At 41.5% G+C, this 22404-nt stretch overlaps 1 protein-coding gene across 2 annotated transcripts in view; it reads left to right on the top strand.

The window, feature by feature from the left end:
• Positions 1 to 1672: 1672 nt before the first annotated feature.
• LOC123762435 (serine-rich adhesin for platelets-like) overlaps positions 1673 to 22404 on the top strand; it is a 57011-nt gene continuing 36279 nt past the window's right edge. For both annotated transcript variants that reach the window (XM_069325165.1, XM_069325158.1), the window contains exons 1-3: positions 1673 to 2147; positions 15674 to 19652; positions 20629 to 20804. In XM_069325165.1, coding sequence (XP_069181266.1) covers positions 1708 to 2147; positions 15674 to 19652; positions 20629 to 20804 — 4595 coding nt within the window. In that variant the 5' untranslated portion in view covers positions 1673 to 1707. The remainder of the gene's footprint in view (positions 2148 to 15673; positions 19653 to 20628; positions 20805 to 22404) is intronic.

The raw sequence follows: 22404 nt of genomic DNA, 5'->3' as shown, positions 1-22404 counted from the left end.
GTGGAATTGCATTGGCAAAGTCCTGTAGTCTGTTGCTGAGGTATGAGAATGTTGTCTCCAGTAGGTTACCTCTATATAAAGTTGAATTCCCTTTACGACCCCCTCGATCGCTGTTTTCCTCTTACTGTCCCTTGTTCTCTTTCTTTGTGCCTTACGCTGTCTCAATATCTTATTCTCTCTAAATATGTCTGTTCCTTACTCTTCCTTTCTGTCTGTCTCTTACTGCTCTTTCTGTTAATGTGAATAACTCAGTTTCCGTCTCTTTCTCTGTCTCTGGCTTTGTCTTCTATTCTGTCTCTTTCTCTGTTTCTCTTCCTCGCTCTCAAACACTGTAATTACTTGAAGGTGTCGTAATAATTCACAAGCAGACCAAAGACTTGTCAGACGTGAGTCAAGAATAGGGTTTCATGTCAGTTTATCATTAATCTAAAACAATATAATTCCGCGTCCGTTCCGCTTTATACTGCCACAGACCCGAGCAACAAAAGTCTAAGGTTAGAGAAATTTGTGGTTATTATTAAGACAGCGAGGAAAAGGCTTCTGATTGGCAACTGTAATGTTGGTTATTTTCGGGGTATAAAAGATGGGAGTTTGCCTTTGTACGTATTGGATAGGAGGGAGAGTGTGTAAGTAATTTAATGAAAGGTTTGGTTGCATTCTTTTGTGTGAGCTTTGAGTGAGTGTAGTTTGTTTTTGAGGAGGGGAACATTATTTGTTTGAGTCGATGGAAGGTAAACTGTATTCAGGCTTGTGTGGGCGAGAGTGTAAGAATGGGAAAATTATATATTCATTGTATCTGTGTACATGTATATGCGCTGTGTCAGTATACATATGGGTATGTCAACTTATATCTCTGTGTTTGTGCTTGCATTCAGAAACGTTTCTTCTAGTTTTTATAAAACGCAAAAAATTGTAAAGTATCGAGTTTCTTTAACCTTGCACATAATTAGACTAATTACTGTTGGACACTGGAGTCGGGCACTTTATTAATTGTGATATTGTGACCTAACCCTTGTTAATTGCTAGTCATAGTCCTGTATCGGGGATGAGGTTAGATTTCCTTCACCCCTTCTAGGTAATACACTAATCGAACTCTATTCATACTCCTCTATCGACACACTTTTTTTAATCCTGTTAGGATTAATAGCGTGGTTTAAGCTGAAGAACATACTTGGAACATGGATTCTTGTGAAAGTCAAGGTAAGATTAATGAAAACATACAACATAAGCACAAGATATTACATAAATTCACAGAGTACAAGAGTTCTATATGAGTTGCTCATAACGCAGTCATCGAAAACAGAGCATAACATTTATTCACAATAGTTTCAGCACAAACCAATGTGCTCACCAAAATTCTCCCATTGGACATCTGATTACCCGTGTATTACGAGTCTTTTATGCACCTAACGATCCGTCTGCTTAAGCCCTCTTAGGTATTCTGTAACCCAGCTAGTATCTCTAAGTCATGTTAAGCAAACAAAATATGCAGTTGTCCGGGACAAAATCTAGACGAGACTTGGCTTTAGTAAGTTTAGTTGACCTTGGAGATTTTGTTATGGAGAAAAAAGAAACCTATTTACAATGGATCCCAAACAGATTTATTTATTATTTACGTGTATTTATCTATAAACTGTAAGCTTACTTTTCTTTTCATCTTCCACAGGTTTCTTGATGCACACATAGTTAAGCATCGGAGGGGGAAAGATGAAGGATCCCAACATATCGTTAGCCTCCAAAGATAAGGATATGAGGCAGGCCATAAAGTCCTCAACATCATCAAGAAGAGGGGCAAACTCCCGCCAGTCCTTAACCACCCCATTCAGTGATCAGGAACAAGTCTCAGTAACATTCCTATCAGGAAATGGTGAAACGGAGAATGATGGTGATTCTTCCATCTATCCGCCTTACTCGTACGAGGAACAGCAGAACCTCCAAGAATCGGGGAGTCAAGACGATGATGCATACGTTGGCCTGGCAGAGAGCATGGAGAGTACGAGTATGGAGAGTCCAGACGGTAAATTTAACCAGAGAGACGGAACTGTTACCCGGATGTCCATGGGATCCCTAGTAAAGCAGCTGGTGTCTGGGGCGGCCAAGCTCAGTGGCTCGACTAGAAGCTCACCAGTCAAGCATCTGCTGAAGGAGTGAGTTAAAATTATTATTTTTGTATTCTCTCTCCAACTCTCCATCTCGATTTATGTCTATCTCTGTCATCCCCCTCATTCTTCCCACAAAAGTTACAGATCTAGACACGCAGATATTGATAAACTTCCTAATTAAGTAATGCATATTATTCAAGCAGAGACTGATAGTATTCTCTCGCCCTCATATCTACATGGGAATAAATATCTGTCGTCCCAGAATACGGGTAGGCGAAGTACCAAACATCTATTTATGGAACGGTGGGGTTGGGGAGGTTCCAGGCAAATCATTTCTTGCTCCGGCTTATGAAGTAGCGTTGAAAGTTGATGGCGTTGAAAGTTGACGATAATTACTAATGGGAAAGCAAGTATTTAAGTTTTTAAATATTTCCTGCAAGATGAAATATTTAACTCACTGTAATAGAGATTGGGAAGGAGGGCGTGAAGTGGATAGTAGGTCTAAGTAATGCAGAGCCTGAGGTCCTGAAATTGTGACAAAGCGTTTGTGTTGAAGGCCGCATGGAGAGTAACAATATGACATGCACATAGAGAAAAATAATAGATCTATCGTATCAACGATTGACGATACAAGCATAAACAGTATAGATGAAACCGAGGAGAAAGAACAGAGCAAGTAAAACAAACTGACGATACTAGTATTAACAAAAGAGCTGCCTGCGAAGGGCACATAATATTTTCTTTATCCTTAGCAACGTGACTCAACTGACTGACTCTTCCTTTAAGTGAGATAATACAGTGTCAGAGATTTTTGTCTTAAATGATATACGAATTTTTAACTTAAACTCGCAGACAAAATCCGAATGAAAGCAAACAAAAGCTGAACACGACAGTTGAACAAGGGAGATTGAACAAAATTGAGCAACACGTATCATGATCATGTAGAATCGAACATGAATAAGGAACAGAGCATGATGCCATGAATAACAATTATGCAGGCTAGATACGAATTACGAACATGCTATATATACACGAATTGTTGAACAAACAGGATGAACACACAGGCGAACTTTAATGAGACAGAAGTGCTCCCATTAGCGCTAATGGGAGCAGCTAAGCCACTGTTCCTTAGCACAAGGGGGAACTTGATCAATGTTTATCCATTAATCTTCCGGGCAAAAAGTGCGTTATGGACAATTTAACACCAGTTAATTATCCTCAGAGAGATCCCTATAAGGCGCGTATACAATAGATTTTATATGAATAAAACTCAAGCTTGTACAAGGTTATTTTTGAAGAGATTAGTACATTAAAATTGTAAAATCATTTAGAAATCAAATATAAAAAACATAGAAATAATCCTAAGCCCATGTGCTTCCAGTCAAACAAGTGACTTGGTCAAATAACGTGCATAAGTAACCTGTAAGACGCAGCATACAACGGGGACATAAGTAACACCAGGAGCTCGCCGTAATATGTGCAGAGATTGTTGCGTGTGTCGCTTGGTAAGTCGGCCCTTCTCCTCCCTTGCACCCTTCTTCTTTCCTTTCTCTATCTTTCCTCTACCCTTCCTCTTCTCTTCGTCTACCTTTCTTCAACCTATCCTCTACCTTTCCTTCTCCCTTTCTCCATTTTTCCTCCCACCTTCCTCCACCCTATTTACCTGACAAAGTGGGATTACCTTCAACAATTTCGAGTGACGGCACTGTCCACCTACGTGCAACAATCTGGGTCACTGAGTTATGAAAAGTGGAACAATGGGATAAAAGAAACTTTAAGGGGGCCTTTCACCGAACGCGAGTATGTGGTATTTACAAGAATTACTGCAGGTTTACGGGATATTATATATTTCTAGTACCACAGGGATTACTGAGGGAAGGGGCGCCGTGATTTACAAACCGACTTGGGGTTAGTCTGTGAGGGGGAGTCGTGGGTTATTTTAGGCATGAAAGAATATTATAAAAATATTATGCTCTAAGTTTTTTTTTCTTGTCGTGTATGGTGTCTCAGAATATATCAGCGCCTTTGAATTTACTGAGGCTGGTATTGGTCTTAGGTGTACTAGAGTGTGGACTTACCATTAGATGTATTTAAAGAGCCTGAAGGTCTAATGGGTAAATTTGAGAGTGTATTGGTCTTGGGTGTATTAGACGCGCACTTGCTATAAGGTATATGTAACCACGTGTATTTAAATTTATGTGCACTGGAATTAGATTCAGTAGGCATCGATAATTCACATGGATAAATAAACTCCTTATCCCTTGCACTCTGTAGTATATAACATCAAAGCTCTATTTGTAGGTTACGAGCCCTTGAACATGTTCTCGAATGAAAGGAAAACTCTATATAAAAAATTTAAGGGGTCATATCATATTAGGTTAGTTCTCCAAAATATTAATATTGATAATTATAAGCTCCTGTATTTCTATTACATTTTTAGCAGATATGGTTAAATATTTATATGCGCATATATTTATATGCATATGGGAGCCGGTCGGCCGAGTGGACAGCACGCTGGACTTGTGATCCTGTGGTCCTGGGTTCAATCCCAGGTGCCGGCAAGAAACATTGGGCAGAGTTTCTTTCACCCTATGCCCCTGTTACCTAGCAGTAAAATAGGTACCTGGGTGTTAGTCAGCTGTCACGGGCTGCTTCCTGGGGGTGGAGGCCTGGTCGAGGACCGGGCCGCGGGGACACTAAAAAGCCCCGAAATCATCTCAAGATAACTCAAGATAACTAACCCGTAAACGGGTCATATATTACAAAGTCATAGATTTCATATAAAAATATGGTCTCAGTTAAGAACGAAGATTTTTTTTAATATGGACGCTATATGCTTGAAAATATTCGATGTCCCACATTCTGTCTCCCTCGTTAAATGTCCGTCTATCCATTAAGGCTTTTAGATAATTAAAAACGTTGTTCAAGTAATTTCACTTGGAGTCAGGATAATCCTGATATATATTTTTTATGCAATAACATAAAATTGTGCATAATTTTTGGTGTTTTCTTCTTTTTTAAGCCTCGGAAAAAATTTATTTGAGACGATTTTCTTAGTTACGATAAAATTGGCCAAGATAAAAAAAATAACTACTCGATAAAACAGGCCAGGTAAGATATATATGTTATAAAAATATGCAACATAAAGGCTTTCTTGTGGTTACTTCTAAACCATAACTTCTAATTTTTCATACGTTTTCTTGTTAAGTTAAAAAAGTACATATTTTTTAATTACCTTACACAAACTCTAATTACTGTAACACACGGATGTGTGTTAGAGAGAAATATATGTAGTAGACATAACGGAGGAAAAATAGATTGGTTAAAAAGGCTGGATCCAAGAGTTAAATAGTTCGATTCTGCAGACACAGATAGCAAATACACACGCAAACACACACTCACACACACCAGGCAAAGCTGGAAAAAGTTCAGAGGTATGCCACTAGGCTAGTCCCAGAACTAAGAGGCATGAGTTACAAGGAAAGGCTGCGTGAAATGCACCTTACGACACTGGAAGACAGAAACGTAAGGGGAGACATGATCACTACCTACAAAATTCTCAGACGAATTGACAGAGTAGATAAAGACAAACTGTTTAACACGGGTGGTACGCGAACAAGGGGACACAGGTGGAAACTGAGTACCCAAATGAGCCACAGAGACGTTAGAAAGAACTTTTTCAGTGTAAGAGTAGTTAACAGATGGAATGCATTAGGCAGTGATGTGGTGGAGGCTGACTCCATACACACTTTTAAATGTAGATATAACAGAGCCCAATAGGCTCAGGAATCTGTGCACCAGTTGATTGACAGTTGAGAGGCGAGACCAAAGAGCCAGAGCTCAACCCCCGCAAGCACAACTAGGTGAATACAACTAGGTGAATACACACTTATACATGTGCGCGTGTCACTTAGTGCGTTTGTATTTGCTGGCTCCTACACATGCGTACACTCGCGCGCATGTTTCGTTACATAACTATGATGATATACCAAAGAATTGTCTATACATAATCCGTTGTGTGATTTGTGCGATAACCTTATGAGATTATCTCAGTGCGCTGTGAGGTGTTATGTAGGGTTGTTGTTGTTGTTGTTAAAGATTCGATACCTGGAACAAAAAGTTCCAAGTAACACGGGCTATGGTGAGCCCGTAGTTTAGGGTTGTGTTTTGTGCTGTCTTGTAGAGTTGTGTTGTGCGTTGTAATATAAGGTTGCGTTGGTGGTGTCATACAGTGTCGAGGTACAGTGGAACCGCATTGTTTCGTGTTGCGTCACATGGTAGTAACCCCCTGTACTGTTTCGTGTTGCGTAACATGACAAAGTGATCCCCCTCGCACTGTTTCGTGTTGCTTCATATGACAGAGTGACCCCCCTGTACTGTTAAGTGTTGCGTCTCATGGCAGAGTGAGCCTGTATTGTTTCGCGTTGCGTCACGAAGCAGTGTGACGCCTCATTGTTTCTTGAAGTGTTGATAAAGGTAGCCTGTGTGGCTAGCCATTACTGGCTCACCATAATACCAGGCACTTTAGAGGCCAAGCCGCCTGGAGGCACTCCCACCACTCAATATCCGGCCCCGTCCACTCAAACCACTCCACCCTTCACTCATCCGGCCCTTCGATAATCCAGCTTGAACCAGCAAATTTTGCATAAATAATAAAGGAGTATACCAATATTAAAAAATATTAATAATTAAATAAAACTAATGAATAAATATATGAGTATTTAATTTAGGTCAACGAACTAATTGTAAACATTACGTAATTGAATAACATGATGTTTACGAACAATGTGGAATTTTTGAGAAATATCAGATGAATTATAGTATAGAAAATTACGAAAGTGAACCAGGAAAAGATTCAGGAGTGGTCTAATGAGTGATTCCTGGAATTCAAGGTAAATGCAAGGAAACGATAATTGAGAGAGAAGCAACCTTGCACTGAAAGCACACACGAAAGGGACAATATCAGCTGAGTATGAGTTTTTTTTTAAACATTAGTAAGGCTTTCAGCATTCTCAAGAAGGAGACTTCTAGACAACCACAATTCAGGCTTATAATCTCAACCCACCTCACTTGACAGACACACACACACAAACACACACACACACACACACACACACACACACACACACACACACACACACACACACACACACACACACACACACACACACACATACACGCGCGCGAGTGCTGACGATACAAAGATTGTGAGGAGGATTAAAACAGAGGAAGATGGTAGGAGGCTACAAGATGACCTAGACAGACTGAATGAATAGTTCAACTAATGGTTCCTAAAGTTCAACCCAAGTAAATGCAAGGTAATGAAACTAGGCGGTGGAAACAGGCCAGACACAGGATACAGAATAGGAGATAAAGTACTTCATGAAACGGACAGAAAGATCTATGAGTTGATATCACATCAAACCTGTCTCCTGAAGCCCACATAAAAAGAATTACATCTGCGGCATACGCGAGGCTGGCTAACATCAGAACTGCCTTCAGGAACCTGTGTAAGGAATCATTCAGAACCTTGTACACAGCATATGTAAGCTTCAGGAGTGGTCTGGGGACCTAAATCTTTTAGGTCTGAGAGAACCAAATAGCGCAATCTGTTACCGCAGTCGCAGAAAATGCTGGTTCCCCATTTATTCCACTCATGCTAGTCTCCAATACGCCAAATTTCAGTGGTCCTCATTGGTATCGTTCATTAGACATCTAGTTTTCTAATACAGGAGTTCTTTTCAGAAACTGGTTCACAGAAACAAAGTGAGGCCTTTGTATCTGCTCAGGCAGAGCCACGATTCTTACAACAATGAAAATATTTTTTTCTTGAGTCAAGAATTATATCGGTATGTGTACTGTGCAACTCCCCACCCTCCCTTCATTCTTGATTTCCTCCCTTTCCACATCATCTTCTCCTCCCCCCATTATCTACCCACATCATGTCCAAACACCTCTCCACTTTCATTCCCTCTCTTCCCTTTCCACACCCTGTAGTCATCAGGGAGAGGGACTTGGTTGTAGTCATCAGGGAGACGAAATTGGTTGTTGTCAGGTAAAGGAAATAGGGTGTTATCAAGAAAATGGAATTAGTTGTAATAGCTAAGAAAAGAGGAATATGTTGTAGACAAGATGGAAGTGAAAATTTTAGTCTCTAGAGAGAAGAAATGATTAGCAATTGTCAAATAGAAGAAGAGTAAAGTGAGCGGATGAAAGTCGAGTAAAGAGAGCGAATAGGCTGTAGTCATCAGATTCAGAAGCACCGGGCCAAAACAAAACAAGTTATGATGGATATTTTCTTTGGTTTATCCCAGAATATGATATTACTTTACCTTGTAAACCTCTCCGAGCAAGAAGGGACAAATTTTCAGCAGTCTCCTCAAGTAAAGGAAAGAGGGCTGTGTAGTCAGAAGGCTCTGTGGGGGGAGAGGGCTCTGTGGGGGAGAGGGCTCTGTGGGGGAGAGGGCTCTGTGGGGGAGAGGGCTCTGTGGGGGAGAGGGCTCTGTGGGTGAGAGGGCTCTGTGGGGGGAGAGGGCTCTGTGGGGGAGAGGGCTCTGTGGGGGATAGGGCTCTGTGGGGGAGAGGGCTCTGTGGGTGAGAGGGCTCTGTGGGGGAGAGGGCTCTGTGGGGGAGAGGGGGGAGAGGGCTCTATGGAGGAGAGAGCTGTGTAGAAAGATGGGAGTGTTTTGGAGGATCGTGTGGAGTGAAAGGAGGGAGTGGGGAATGTATGTGTTTTGGAGTGAGGTAAATCAGTGTGAGGTGTGTGTGTGTGTTTACTCACCTATTTATGCTTGCGGGGGTTAAGCTTTGGTTATTTTGCCCCGCCTCTCAACTGTCAATCAACTGGTGTACAGATTCCTGAGCCTAGTGGGCTCTGTCATATGTGTGTGTGTGTGTGTGTGTGTGTGTGTGTGTGTGTGTGTGTGTGTGTGTGTGTGTGTGTGTGTGTGTGTGTGTGTGTGTGTGTGTGTGTTTAAAAGATATGAGGTCCGGAGATTAGGGGCCGTGTGGAGGGGGGGGGGGGATCAGGGCCGTGTGAAGGTCAGGGCAGTGAGGGAGGTCCGGCCCGTGTGGGAATGGGGACGGTGTGTCTTACCAAACCCTGTACCACATGCCTTCCTTCCAAGCCCAAAACTCATGCGCACACAAGCAAATTCCGGCACTCCTGGCTACGTGACTAATCTCTATTTGGTCTTAATGTATAAACTTTCACAATGTCCATCGAATTTCGAGAAATAACCAAGCTGCTCCATTACCACACCTACACACACGAATTAGTCGACCAACAGCTAGAGACGTACTTTACTAAAAGAGTAAAGAATGTACACAAAATCAGAGACTACCTTTCAACCCACATCACCCAATCTCACACCTTACTATCATCCAATTCTTTGTTCTTATATATCCTAACTCTCCCTCACGTATCCATACACCTTATCCCGCAAATATCCATTTCTTTAACCTCCATTCTGTACTTTCGCATCCCAATAACGACCATTTTAACCCCTTCCCCCTCATCCTCTTAGCCTCCATCCCCTATATCCTATGTCCTCATTGCACAAACCCTCATCTCCAAATTCCTCATCCACTCACGGCATAATTCCCCTATACCTCCATCGATCCTACCAGCAACTTTCTTACTTGCTTTGTGCAAATTGGTCACACAATCATAGAGAACTTGTGGCAAACTCCCGGCAGCGACCAACGCAACCTTCTCCCCCTCCTTTGCACCTCAACGCCAGACGCACGATTAAACACCACATTGAACATGCTTTTCTGTAGTAAAAAGTTAAAAACAAATGAAAAATTAAGCTGAAGTCGTTAAGTTAATAAGCGTAACTAAGGCCTTTTAGTTGGCATCAAACCTCTAGTGAGGAATTCTTATCGCGGTGTGTTTATGAAAGCTGAGAAATATTGTTACGAATGTAGTCGTAAGTAGATCCTTAACACATATATTAATCAGAAATTGTAGGTTATGATTGGGCAGGCGTGATGCTGCCATAAATCTCTGACGAATGTTGACACGTTATTAGTCCGTGGGAAAGTTATTGGATGATTGAGAGGCAGAGAGAGAGAGAGAGAGAGAGAGAGAGAGAGAGAGAGAGAGGCAGAGAGAGAGAGAGAGAGAGAGATAGAAAGACAGAAAGAGAGGCAGAGAGAAAAAGACAGAGAGAGAGAGAGAGACAGAGAGAGAGCGAGGTAAAGACAGGCAGAGAGACAAAGATAACAAATTACCAATGAAAATATAATAATAAACATAAAAAAAGAACATAAAGACGGAACAAATAAAGGAGAAAAATAATAAGAAAACTAAACATAGGTGAATAATGATAAAAAAAATAAGTGTTTCAAGCCATTGTTTACCCTTACTTAATATAGCCGTTTAATTCCCCAAACACAGTATTACAAGAGGGGTGAGTCGGGCGCGCTTAACTCTCTGTTATGAAACTCAATAATAGAACTTTACGATCATCCTAGGATTTTTACACGTCTTGGCTCCTATCTCCTTACACTCTGTGAAGTTTGTTTACGTCCTTAGCATATTTACCATCTTATCATAATTACCTCTAAATCTTATCTGTTTACTCCATATGAAATAGATTTACTCATTATAGATTTTGCTTTAATTGAGATATATATTTATTTATTTATTCAGGAGCTATATATGTTAATTCAGAGATGATAAAGGATATTTACGGAGAGTATTAATCAATGAATGATCTAGACTAATAAGATAACAACAAAATTCAATAATACTCTGGATTTAAAACTCTGCTTAGTGAAAGTAATTATACAATTACCAATAATGCACTGAACAATTATGAACCACTATGGTAACAAATAATTAAATATTAAATCCTCGCAAAACAGAACAACTTAACTAGAAGCAGGTCCATTTAATTTTAAATCTGGCTAAAGAGCAACATCCGGCAAAAAAAAACTCGTTGTTGTTAGGTATCATTGCTATTAAGAGCGCAGTTAAAACTATTATTATGGATGCTATTAAAGTATCAGTGCTATTATGGTTTCAGATTGCCATTAGTTCCATTAAGATATAAGTGCTATTAAAAATGCTAATAAGGAATCGGGATGTTATTAAAAGTGCTATTCAGAGTACTATTAAGGAATCGTAGTGCTATTATTCATTGCCGTACAGAATACATTTCACTAGTTCACTGCAGCTCTCTCGCCTACACCTCGCTCGGGACAACACTGTGAGCTGCATAGTTGACATGAGAAAAGTGAACCGAGTTACGATGAAGCTCGCTCAAGAGAGACAAAATTACGTAGAATATGTAAGCTTCTTCGGCGTAACGTAGCGAAGTGTAGCAAAGCGTATAAGCGTTGCTTTATACAAATCAATTTCTATATATCAGAAAATAATATATTTTCACTGCGTATCCGAGGATAATATATTCATCCAATGTGTATGAGTAATATATTTTAATGCAAATGTCGGCACTGTCGGTGTCGTTTTCCGGTCCAGTTGTCGATTAAGTCATTCCAGGCACTGTTATCGTGGTGTCATTACTGGCAATGTTTGTCGTCTAGTTTTTCCCGATGCTGCTATCGTGGTGTGGGTTTCAACACTCTTGTCGTGGGGTCGTTTCACGCACTGTGGTCGTTATCTTAAGGTTATCTTGAGATGATTTCGGGGCTTTTTAGTGCCCCCGCGGCCCGGTCCTCGACCAGGCCTCCACCCCCAGGAAGCAGCCCGTGACAGCTAACTAACACCCAGGCACCTATTTTACTGCTGGTATCGTGGTATCGTTCCCGGCACTGTTGTCGTCGAGTCGTTCCCAGGGGCAGTTACCCACATAACTGGCACTGCTCGCGTCAATACGTCAATGACAGGTGCAACAGGCGCGTCCTCTGGGAGGCTAATTTGCTGCTGCCTTGACACTCCTTAACAATAATAATAATAATAATGTTATTCTAAGGATAACATTCTAAGGATCGTTATGACTATGATAATGTTTATAAACACCTAAATAACATTAATAAAGATACGAAACAATAATAATAATAATAATAAGAAGAAGAAGAAGAAGAAGACGAAGAAGAATTGATAATCTGCCCGCAATTCCAAATGACAGAAAATATATGAAGGAAGAACGGAAATTCATTTTAATATTTTTACATCAACTGTGCCTTTTCATTTGCACTCAGCCACTTTAGAGTCATGCAACAAGCTGCTGGAGTCAGGAAAATATATGGACACTTGTGTACAATTCTTGCACGACGCTGACCTTTGGACTGGTGTTCGCAATATTTGTATACAGACGCACGTACATATACCGATATGCACACACATACTCTGTCACGCACACGTACACTGACACGCACATATACACTGATACGTGCACATGCTCTGACACGCACACGTACACCAACACGCATACATACAATGATACGTACACATCTGCTGACATGTACACATTCATCTACACGTGCAGACCAATGAGCCACAGCTCAACCACCGCAAACACAACTAGGAGAGTACATACACCGACGTACAAACGTACACATATAAACCGATTTGCGCACGCGCGCGCACACCCACACACATGGATTCCAAATCTTATCAAACACAAAAATAAACTTGTAAAAATCGAGGTATGCTACCAGATTTGTCCCAAAGCTGAAAGTCGAGAGCTACGAAAAAACACTGGAAGTATGCAACAGGAGAAACTTGATCACCATACAGAAAATACTTAGATAAATTAGCCGGATTGGATAAAGGCAGAATATTTAATATGTCGGGATACGATCATGAAGATAAAGGTGGAAACAAAGTACCAGAATTTGTAACAATGGTGGAATTTTTGTCGATGAGTTGGATGGAAATGATTTTTGCAATACTAAACGATACAGTTAATAGCATCGACAATTTTAGGCAAAACACAAAACTACTATTAAATATTTTGGTAGTGGTAGTAGAGTCCTTTTCCATTGAGAAGGTAAAGGTTTATATTAAAATGGCGATGGTCGTTAAGGTGTTGATTGTGGAAATGAAAATTGAAGTAACGATAGAAGTTGCTTCACCACGAAGTAGTGGCGGTGGCGATTGTCGGGGTATCGTGTCAGTCAGCAATAACTCGCCGGTCTGCTGGCCCCAAGGCTCGGAGGGACCTGACGTGAGTGTCTGTGATGGAGAGCCACTCACATTACCCACGTCGTGGGCAAGCTGTCACACTCACGACGGCAAGAATGCACTTATCCTTTGCTTAAAGAGGATATCAAGTGCTGAGAAAAAGAGTTCCACAGCGCTGAAGAGGTGCTTAGAAGGTCAACCGAAGGAAAACTTCTGTACCACTATCTTATATACTGTGTGTAGGGACGGAATAATAAATCTCTTGAGTATTATATAACGTGGTTTCATAATATTTGTGTGGTGCTCTGGGCTGTCAAATTATAAAATTTTCGCGAAGCAATCTACCGTGGGAGGGTTGACACACACAGAATGGGGTGCAGGGTAAGACTGGTACTGAAGCATTACATAAAGGTCTTGCACCGAGGCAAAACTTGCCCTGCTGTACACATAGCATTTACTACTCGCATAGCTCGCATCCTTACGCCCAGTGTTTGCCTGAATGAATACAAAGAAACACCTTTGTTATGGGAAACGTAAATGTTTTTTGCGAAAAAATACAAGAAAGTAATATGGGTTCTTAGACATTTGACCAGGTGCTAGAACTGGCCGGTTTCTGTGTGTATTGTGTGCATGTGTGTTCATGCATACTTGTGTGTGTGTGTGTGTGTGTGTGTGTGTGTGTGTGTGTGTGTGTGTGTGTGTGTGTGTGTGTGGAGGAGGGAGCGTTATTGCTCCCTGTACGAACAAGGAATTCGATGTAGGCGGAGCACAAAACACACAAAAAATACCTTGAATGTGTTATTTGTCTCAGGAAAATTATGCAAATGTTGCGAAAATAGTGGTTGTGTATATTAAAAATGAGAGAGGTTGTACTGAATTCCTTTTCCAAAGAATTCCACTCAACACTTTTTACTAAAAATCGCCGTCGTATTTTATCTAAATAACAACATTAATTAGATATATTTAATATTAGTTTAAAATATATGCATTTAAAAAGCAGTGTACATGAAATTATTATATTTCAATAATAAATCAATTAAAAAATTAAAGAGACATTCATAAAACTTTTAGTCAACACTCTACCGGTGTTAGGCCTTAAGTTCTAAGCACTAAATATAATCTGGTCACACTTCATGCAAGAGACTAGAGACCTGATCTTGTTTTATGGGGGTTGCATTCTTGCCTACTTGAAACCCTTGTGAGTGGAGTGTGATCCATCTCCCGTCTCGCCAAATCCTTCGATAATTCACTGCTTCTGCACACGACTCTCAGCTGCTTCACTTATACTGTAATATTCGGGTGTGGCACAATGCCTCGTGTTTTATTTTACTGCCAGAACTTGCCCTTGACATTTGCGTTATGATCGCCATTCGTTAGTAGATCGCAGCTATTTGGACGAGGAATAGGGCTCCTTTTTGCATGTGGAGGCGAGAAATCATATTGTATATACCAAATTTATATTACATAATTCACTTTTTCAGTAGTTTAGATACAAAAGCGAGTTGCAACAATACATTAGCTACTTTCCAATATTATCTCAAATGATTTGTGAATTGGTTGACTGCAATCTCAATATAAATGCCTCCCCTCTTTAGTCGTTTTCTTTAGTTGCATAAGGCACTTCATAGAAAACGAACATTGAAGCTTATAAATGGAGTAACTTATATATTTACATTTTATTTTATATTTAATTAATTTTAATATTAATGCAATAAAATATGTTATAATTTCCATTAAAATGAAACAACATATCACACATTCCAAAGAATAATATTGTGTTATTGGACAACAATATTTTAAAATATATTTTAAATAATGTGTAGAAAAGTGAGAATGTGTGAGTTCGGGTCGACTTAGTAGAGAACATACCACAGGTCGAGGTATAACTACGCAAGGTATATAAAGGTATGTCTGAATTTACCTTAGTCTACCATTTCAAGTCGTATACCACGTAGGTAACACTGGTGGGGATTTACCACGGGAATAACAGTTATAGGGGATTTATAACGAGAGTATGAGTAGTGTGGTATACCACGGAGGTGTCTTTAACTGGAAGGATATACCAGTGTGGAGGTAACACTGGTATGGAATATAGCTCATTGATATCACGTTAGGTATACCATGGAGGTAAACCTGTTCGAGGTATATACAAGGTAGTGAAGTGTACACTTCAGTACCCTGTATTCAGTGGCAACACCGACAAGCAACATCCTCTTAAATTGTCCTGGATATAACTGTGCCTTTTTTTGCTTTTGCTCATTTGCGAATGTACTTTTGACACTATTCATCCACTATAGTTATAATTATAATAATTATAATTATAATAATCCACTATAATATTCATCCATTCTGAGGAAACTATATATGTTTTGTACTGCCATGTTCTATCTTAATAGCTTCCATTTTTATCTTGCGATATATGTTTTAGTATGAAAGCTGTCTCGTTTAATAGCTAATGAAACTGTCGTCTTTCCAGGTCCAGTATAGAAGGGGTGGTAAGGGCGTTGACCTCTAATGTTGCATCTGGCGAGGGTGGCAAAAGCGAGAAGGTTGGCGGTATGATCCAGGGCGCCACCATCCACAAGGTCACTACATATGGCTATCACTCCCCTTCCCCGAGTCACTCTCCAGAACGCAGCCTCGAGTTCACCCGGGATATGGACACCTTTGTGGTTCCGTCCACCTCGATAGCTGAAGTAGTCGAGCTTTCCCTGCAGAATAAAAAGGTTCTCAAACAGAAAACCCTAAGTGCTTCGAAGGCTGGTGCTGTGAGAGGTAAAGAACATGAAAACGTCAGCAGGCCCGTTTCTGTTGTTGAATCTTTGACCTCCGAGGCTAGTAAGAGGCCTGACTCTACATTCGAGACTTTAAAGTCTGAAACACCTAGCCGGCCTAGTTCAGGAGAGAGATATCCCAGATCAGGAAACGCTAGTAGGTCCGGTTCAAGAGACAGAACTCCAGGGTCTAACAAAGCGATTAGACCTGTTTCCGCAGACAGAGCTTCGCAATCTGTTGATAAAAAGAGAACAGGCTCTCAGGAGAGAACTCCTTATAGCAGACCTGGTTCGAGAGATAGAGTTTCTTCTTCAAACTTCACTGGAAGATCAAGCTCCAGAGGAAAAAGTTTAACATCTGAGGGTATAAGTAGATCAAACTCAAGAGAAAGAGCTTCAGCATTAAGTATCACCAGTAGCTCAAGCTTTAGAGAGAGACCTTCAAGGGCGAGAGACGCTGGTAGACCCACTTCAAGAGGCAGAGATTCAGCTTTAAGTTGTACCAGTAAACCAAGCTCCAGAGAAAGGGCTTCAGCTTTGAGTATTACCAGTAGGCCAAGCTCAAGAGAAAGGGCTTCGGCTTTGAGTGTTACCAGTAGGCCAAACTCAAGAGAGAGAGCTTCAGCTGTAAGTGTTATCAGTAGGCCAAGCTCGAGAGAGAGAACTTCAGCTATAAGTGTTACCAGTAGACCAAGCTCTAGAGAGAGAGCGTCTGCTTTAAGTGTTACTAGTAGGCCAAGCTCCAGAGAGAGGCCATCGAGGTCAGGTATGACGAGTAGGCAAAGTTCGAAAGAAAGAGCTCCAGATATTAGCGATGACAACATAACCAGCTTAGAAACCGTTCACGAAAACACAGAACTTTCTGAGCGGCTAAACACAGAGACCACGCCGACCAGCCAGCCAGCATCCTCTATCAGGACGCCTCGGGCAGTGATCGCTTCAGCGAAAAGATTTCTGAATAGCGATAAACAGTTTCCATCGTCATCAGATTTGTCAAGACCAGCCAAGATGGTTCGCTATTCGGCTACCAAATCCAAGGCGTCTTCGTTGACGATTCTGGAGGATGATAACTCTGTTCAACTGCACAAAACAAATGGTTCCAAAGACACCACCATAAACGAGGAAAATACACCTGAAACCGTTGAACACGGGGCTTCAGACGAGGGCACTCCACAAGACAAGGAAAATGACGCTCAGACAATATCTAGTGCTCTACCGTCTTCAGTTGACGCCATACAGGATAATTATTTTATAAAAGACAGCAACCCAGCACTAGAAACAGTCAACTCTAGCGACCAATCAGCACCCCAGATTTTACCAAATCCTGAGGTTATCACTGTTGACATTCCGCTGTCGTTCGATCACGGAGTTCCAAGGCTTCAGAGTCCCAAGTTGATCACCCCTCGCCCTAGGGATACTAATGATAAAAGCGGGCATGTTGTGCACGAGTTGAAATCTTTACAGCTGACAGCCTCAGCCTCTGAGAATAATAAGGATGAGAAAGAAAACGATGAACAATCTAATGAACAAAGCTCAAGCATTTTAAGAAGTCGATCCCTCTCAGTTATAACAGCAGAAGAAAATTTACTCTATACCCACGGACAGACTCCCAGGTCGGAGTCTCCACTCGGTCAAGCAACAGAGTCTCAGGTGCAAACAGAATCACAATCGAAAAAATCGAATTCGAAAAACGATTCACAAGAGACGATACTAAAGAGTGCTTCTTCTGAAGCCAATAGAAACGTAGATCAAATAAATGAGGAACACGGGAACCAATCAGCGTCTAGCAACCAGTCCGGAGCGGACCAATCAATACCCCAGGATGGAGTAGCGAACAGCACGGGAGGCGTGAAGAATAGTGGCGGGAAACTCTCGGTGGCTGGCAGTGTTCCCTCAAACGTGGTGGCGAGTGGAGGTGCCGATAAAAATGACGCCAGTGATCCTCAGAAAAATGCTGCAAAAGTGAATGATGCAGAAAATAACAACAGTTCTAAAGCAAAGGATTCAGAGGAGATTTTGAAAAGTCCTTTCCAGAATGAACTCAACGCCGCTGCTAATATCAACAACAATAATGTTTCAGACCCGTCACGTTCCACGGACGGGTTAGTAGCTCAGAGCACATCCTTAAGGGAGGATGTGCTCGTAGAAGCCCTCGTGGAGTCGGCAAAGTCAAACTCCGGAGACAAGATAAGCATCCCTACATCCTCAGGTAACAACATAATGCCCTTCCAGGTGACCCCTCGGGGCACCTCCCTGTCAGATGTGGAGGTTCCTGAAGGAACCATATCCACGGTATCTCTTGCTGTGTCTAAATCAGAAACTGTTGGGTCGCGTCCGCTGGCGGTTCGCGACCAGCCTGGTACCACTGGTAGAATTTTAGATCGGTTTAACTCGACTAGGAGCCTTTGGCAAAAAGCCCAAGTGCCGTTAGTTGTGAAATCCGGTAGAGGGATTTACACCCGAGAGCCCAATGAATATGACGATTTCGTGCCCAGAGAGACGTCGAGACCGACACTACAGCGGAGGGATTCCCTCAGCAAGATAGACGTGCAGGATACCTATGACAAGAATTATCAATACAGTGATGAATACGACGACGGTTCCCTCCACAACTGGAAATCAAAGGTCAAAGAAAGTCGCGGGGCACAGACTGTCCGAATGAAGAATCAACAGCCTAGACACAGTATCTTGAAGAAGACGGATGCAAGGCCGACTCAGAGGAAAGAGGAAACTCGCCTTACGCTTAAGGAGAGGATTCAAGAGGATTACAGACGCAGTCCACCAATTATAATCGCTAGCGGTCTTGTTCCCAAGAACCTTGAGTCTCTCACCTCAGAGTACCAAGCTACTCACGCTGGCCTGAACGACGACGGAGGGCATAGTACCGTTGGTCATAAAGGTAGTGACAGCCACAAAGGTAGTGACAGTCATAAGGGAAGTGACAGCCATAAGGGAAGTGACAGCCATAAGGGAAGTGACAGCCATAAAGGCAGTGACAACCATAAAAGTAACGACAGTCACCCTGGCACAGGGAACATTGGACACCTCAACACTGGGAACGGTGGACACTACACCACCGGGAGCAGCTCATACAATACGGGGATCAGTAACTCGTACGGGCCGAGCAGCGTCAGTAGCTACAGTAACTACCCACAAAGTACCAACTATCCAGCAAGCACCAATTATCCACAAAGCTCGAACTACCCACACAACACGACCTACTCGCAAAACACCAACTACCCACCAAACACCACCTACCCACCAAGCAACAGTTTTCCAGCAAGCACCGCTAATCGGATGGGGGGCATCTACCCAGCGAAAGAGAGGGATCAGTTTCACGAGCGATACCTTGAACCAGCGCCAAGTGCACCAGTTACCGCCCCTCTGGCCGCATCCCAGCAGAAGCAGAACATCGGCGATGTATTCGAGCGGTTACACAGTAACAGGCGGCCCGAACACACCGCTGTCGTCGCCAGAAAGCCCGAGATCAAACCCAAGCCCAAGGTTATCCCCCCAAAGGCACCTCTTCGGGAACCGGGTGTCTCCAGCGCCACTACCAAGGGGCCCGCACCCGAACCACAACGGCGCCAGCTACAGCAGCAGCAGCAGCAGCAGACTGCCGCTAACGACGTATTCAGCAGACTATACCAGAACGCACCGGCTAGAAAGCGAAAAGATGAGGTAAGTCTGAAGGGTAAAGACAGTTTAGTATATTGTTTACTTGGCTACAATGTCAAAAGAAAAATCAGAATCAGAAGCCATATACATATTTAAATCTGATAAATAAATCTTTATAATTCTGGTTGGATTGAACAGGTGTTCACCAGTGTAAAACAACCTTACATATTTAGATATATATTAAACAACATATCTTATAATATGAGTGTGATTTAAAACACTGTGAAGGGTTAATGACATCATTAACAGTAAATATAATAGCAATAATAACAGTAATAGGACTAATAATTAACGACAGCAGTAGTAATATTAACAGAAACTTAACATGAAATTAAACATATTTCTTCATAACTCTATAACTGTTTACAGCTGTAAATGTAACAATGTCAAAAAAATTAAACAATTATTGCACATAAATAATTTACCCAATTTACAAACAAAATTATTAAATTTTTAAATTATACATTAAAATTGTTATATTAAATGCATTTTAATTCTAAATTATAAACTGTGTAATATTAACGTTAAGGACTAGTTTGACACGACGCTAAGTGGAATAAATAGATTGTGTTTTTGCTTATTTATCAACATTGAGATATAATTTCAAAGACAGGAAAGAAAGGAAACTATCTGAAGAAAGCACCAACCCATTACGACTATATAGCACTTGGTAAGACAGGAGATAACAAATAACTTGAAAATCAGTAGCGAGCATGAACCTTAACATAAACAATAAACATAATATACAATTTACACAATATATATTTAAATTATATTTATTGTATATCTGCGTAAACAACCCCTGAGTCTGCATCATGGATCAGCCTACAATACTGTCCAATCTGGAAGATCTATGTCGCCTTAATTTTAATTCAAATTCACGAAATCTGTCTAGTACATAATTCTCTCTCTCTCCCCTGCTCACTCCCCATCCTTCCATCTCTCCTTTTCTTACACTCTTCCTTATATTCCATAATAGGCATCAGAGTCGACCCGCCTACTGGACGTACCTTCCGCCACCGGCACTCTCCAACCATCAGACTCTGCCCCCTCTTCCTACAAGGACCCGAGCAAGACCTCTCCAAGAGGCAAGGACTTTACCTCCGGTCATACTGGTCGACAGGGTCGCTCCGACACAGTCCTCAACATGCCCCTGTGAGTACTTGGTTTGTACAATTGTTGCGCGTAATTATTATATCAGTAGATATTATTGTTGCCGATAGCGACGCATGTTGATGGGGGGTGTTTGCGTCGGAATGAGCTTGTGGATGGGATGTTTGGTGAGTAATAGGTTCTACAATGTTTTGTATGTAGGCAGATATCCAATCGGGAATCTTTGCAAATGAGGTCCTGTCGGAAGTTTTGTGAGAAAGTGCCTTATTTCCCGGCGATCTGGAAATAGATATATCCTCAAGCCTTTCACCAGAGTTATATATAGACATAATAACATCAGCGGTATATGGAAACTTGCGAACGTTTGAGATGCCTTCAGGCACCTGGACTAGACAGCTTGCAGGACCTCGGATAATATGGGAGAGATATCAGTAGACTGGAAAATATCAAGAATTTATGGAGCGTTTACATCGATCGATCGATGTAAACGCGATCGGCGTTTACGAGTAGTAAACGATCGGCAATACGTTTGCCGATCGGCAATACGAGTAGGCGAATTAAGAAATTCCAGATCTCAATAACATAGAAGCTGAAAGCTGCTTTTACACAATGATCAGAGGAAGAAAACTGGTCAGTCCTTGTGATAAAACCTGACCCCCCCCCCCCCCCCCACCCTCCGTCCAAATTACTTCGGCAAATGAAGACTATCTAAATAAAAGAGTAAGATAGTTAAAGTAGGGAGAGTAGATGGAGAAATTAGGGAAGAGATAGGCTTAGTAGGTAAATATAATAAACTGTTTAGTTACCTCTCAGAGTTCTGTCAGTCAAACGTCCATAGTCTACACATGCTTCGCGAGCTATTTCTATGGCCCACATTGCCCAGTCAATTCTTTTGAGTCTAAACCAGAAATGACAAGAGTACTAGCCTGGTGTAATCAAGTCAAAATTCAGCTATATATTTTATTCCTTATTAAGTATTTACAGTGGTACAAATACAAATATTGGGGAAAAGTACCGTTACAGAGTTGTATGAGATATAAATAGTGCAAATTTCGCAATTTTAGCATTATCAAACTTGTTGAAATCCGTCTCGTACGCTTCCAGAGCGCTGCTTAAAACAACAGCATACACTACATCAGAGTAATTTATACACTAGAAGTTGTACCTGGTTATTAGAGTAATTTCACTGTATTTAATTTAATACTTAACTGTATTGAGGAAGTGTACATGTTGGACGATTAGGTCTTGTGCTGGCCTTAGTAATTCTCCCGGGGATAATGGGCCTGTAGCCCAACACCAAACTAAACCATGACCCACTTGCAGTCTTTCACTGGTATCCTCTTCGACTAGAGCATTCATACAGGGTGCAGTGTTACTAAGAAGAAGTCACACTAGACAGGAAAAGCGGTTCCACGAAGTCTTCACACACATATTTCATGCCGGCCCACAGTTAACACAGAAATATAGAAGAACATAATCGTAGAATACACACGCACTCTGTCTCTTAGTGTGTATCAAGCAACGTGCATCTTTGCATAGTTCTTTTGTGTGTGTGTGTGTGTGTGTGTGTGTGTGTGTGTGTGTGTGTGTGTTCTTATCTAACATAAATTCCAGCCCCGAGCTTAAGCTCATGGGCCCCACC

This window comes from Procambarus clarkii, chromosome 2 (genome assembly GCF_040958095.1).
Source record: "Procambarus clarkii isolate CNS0578487 chromosome 2, FALCON_Pclarkii_2.0, whole genome shotgun sequence".
In the NCBI taxonomy this organism is placed as follows: domain Eukaryota; kingdom Metazoa; phylum Arthropoda; class Malacostraca; order Decapoda; family Cambaridae; genus Procambarus; species Procambarus clarkii.
This window is presented reverse-complemented; position numbering and strand designations above follow the sequence as displayed.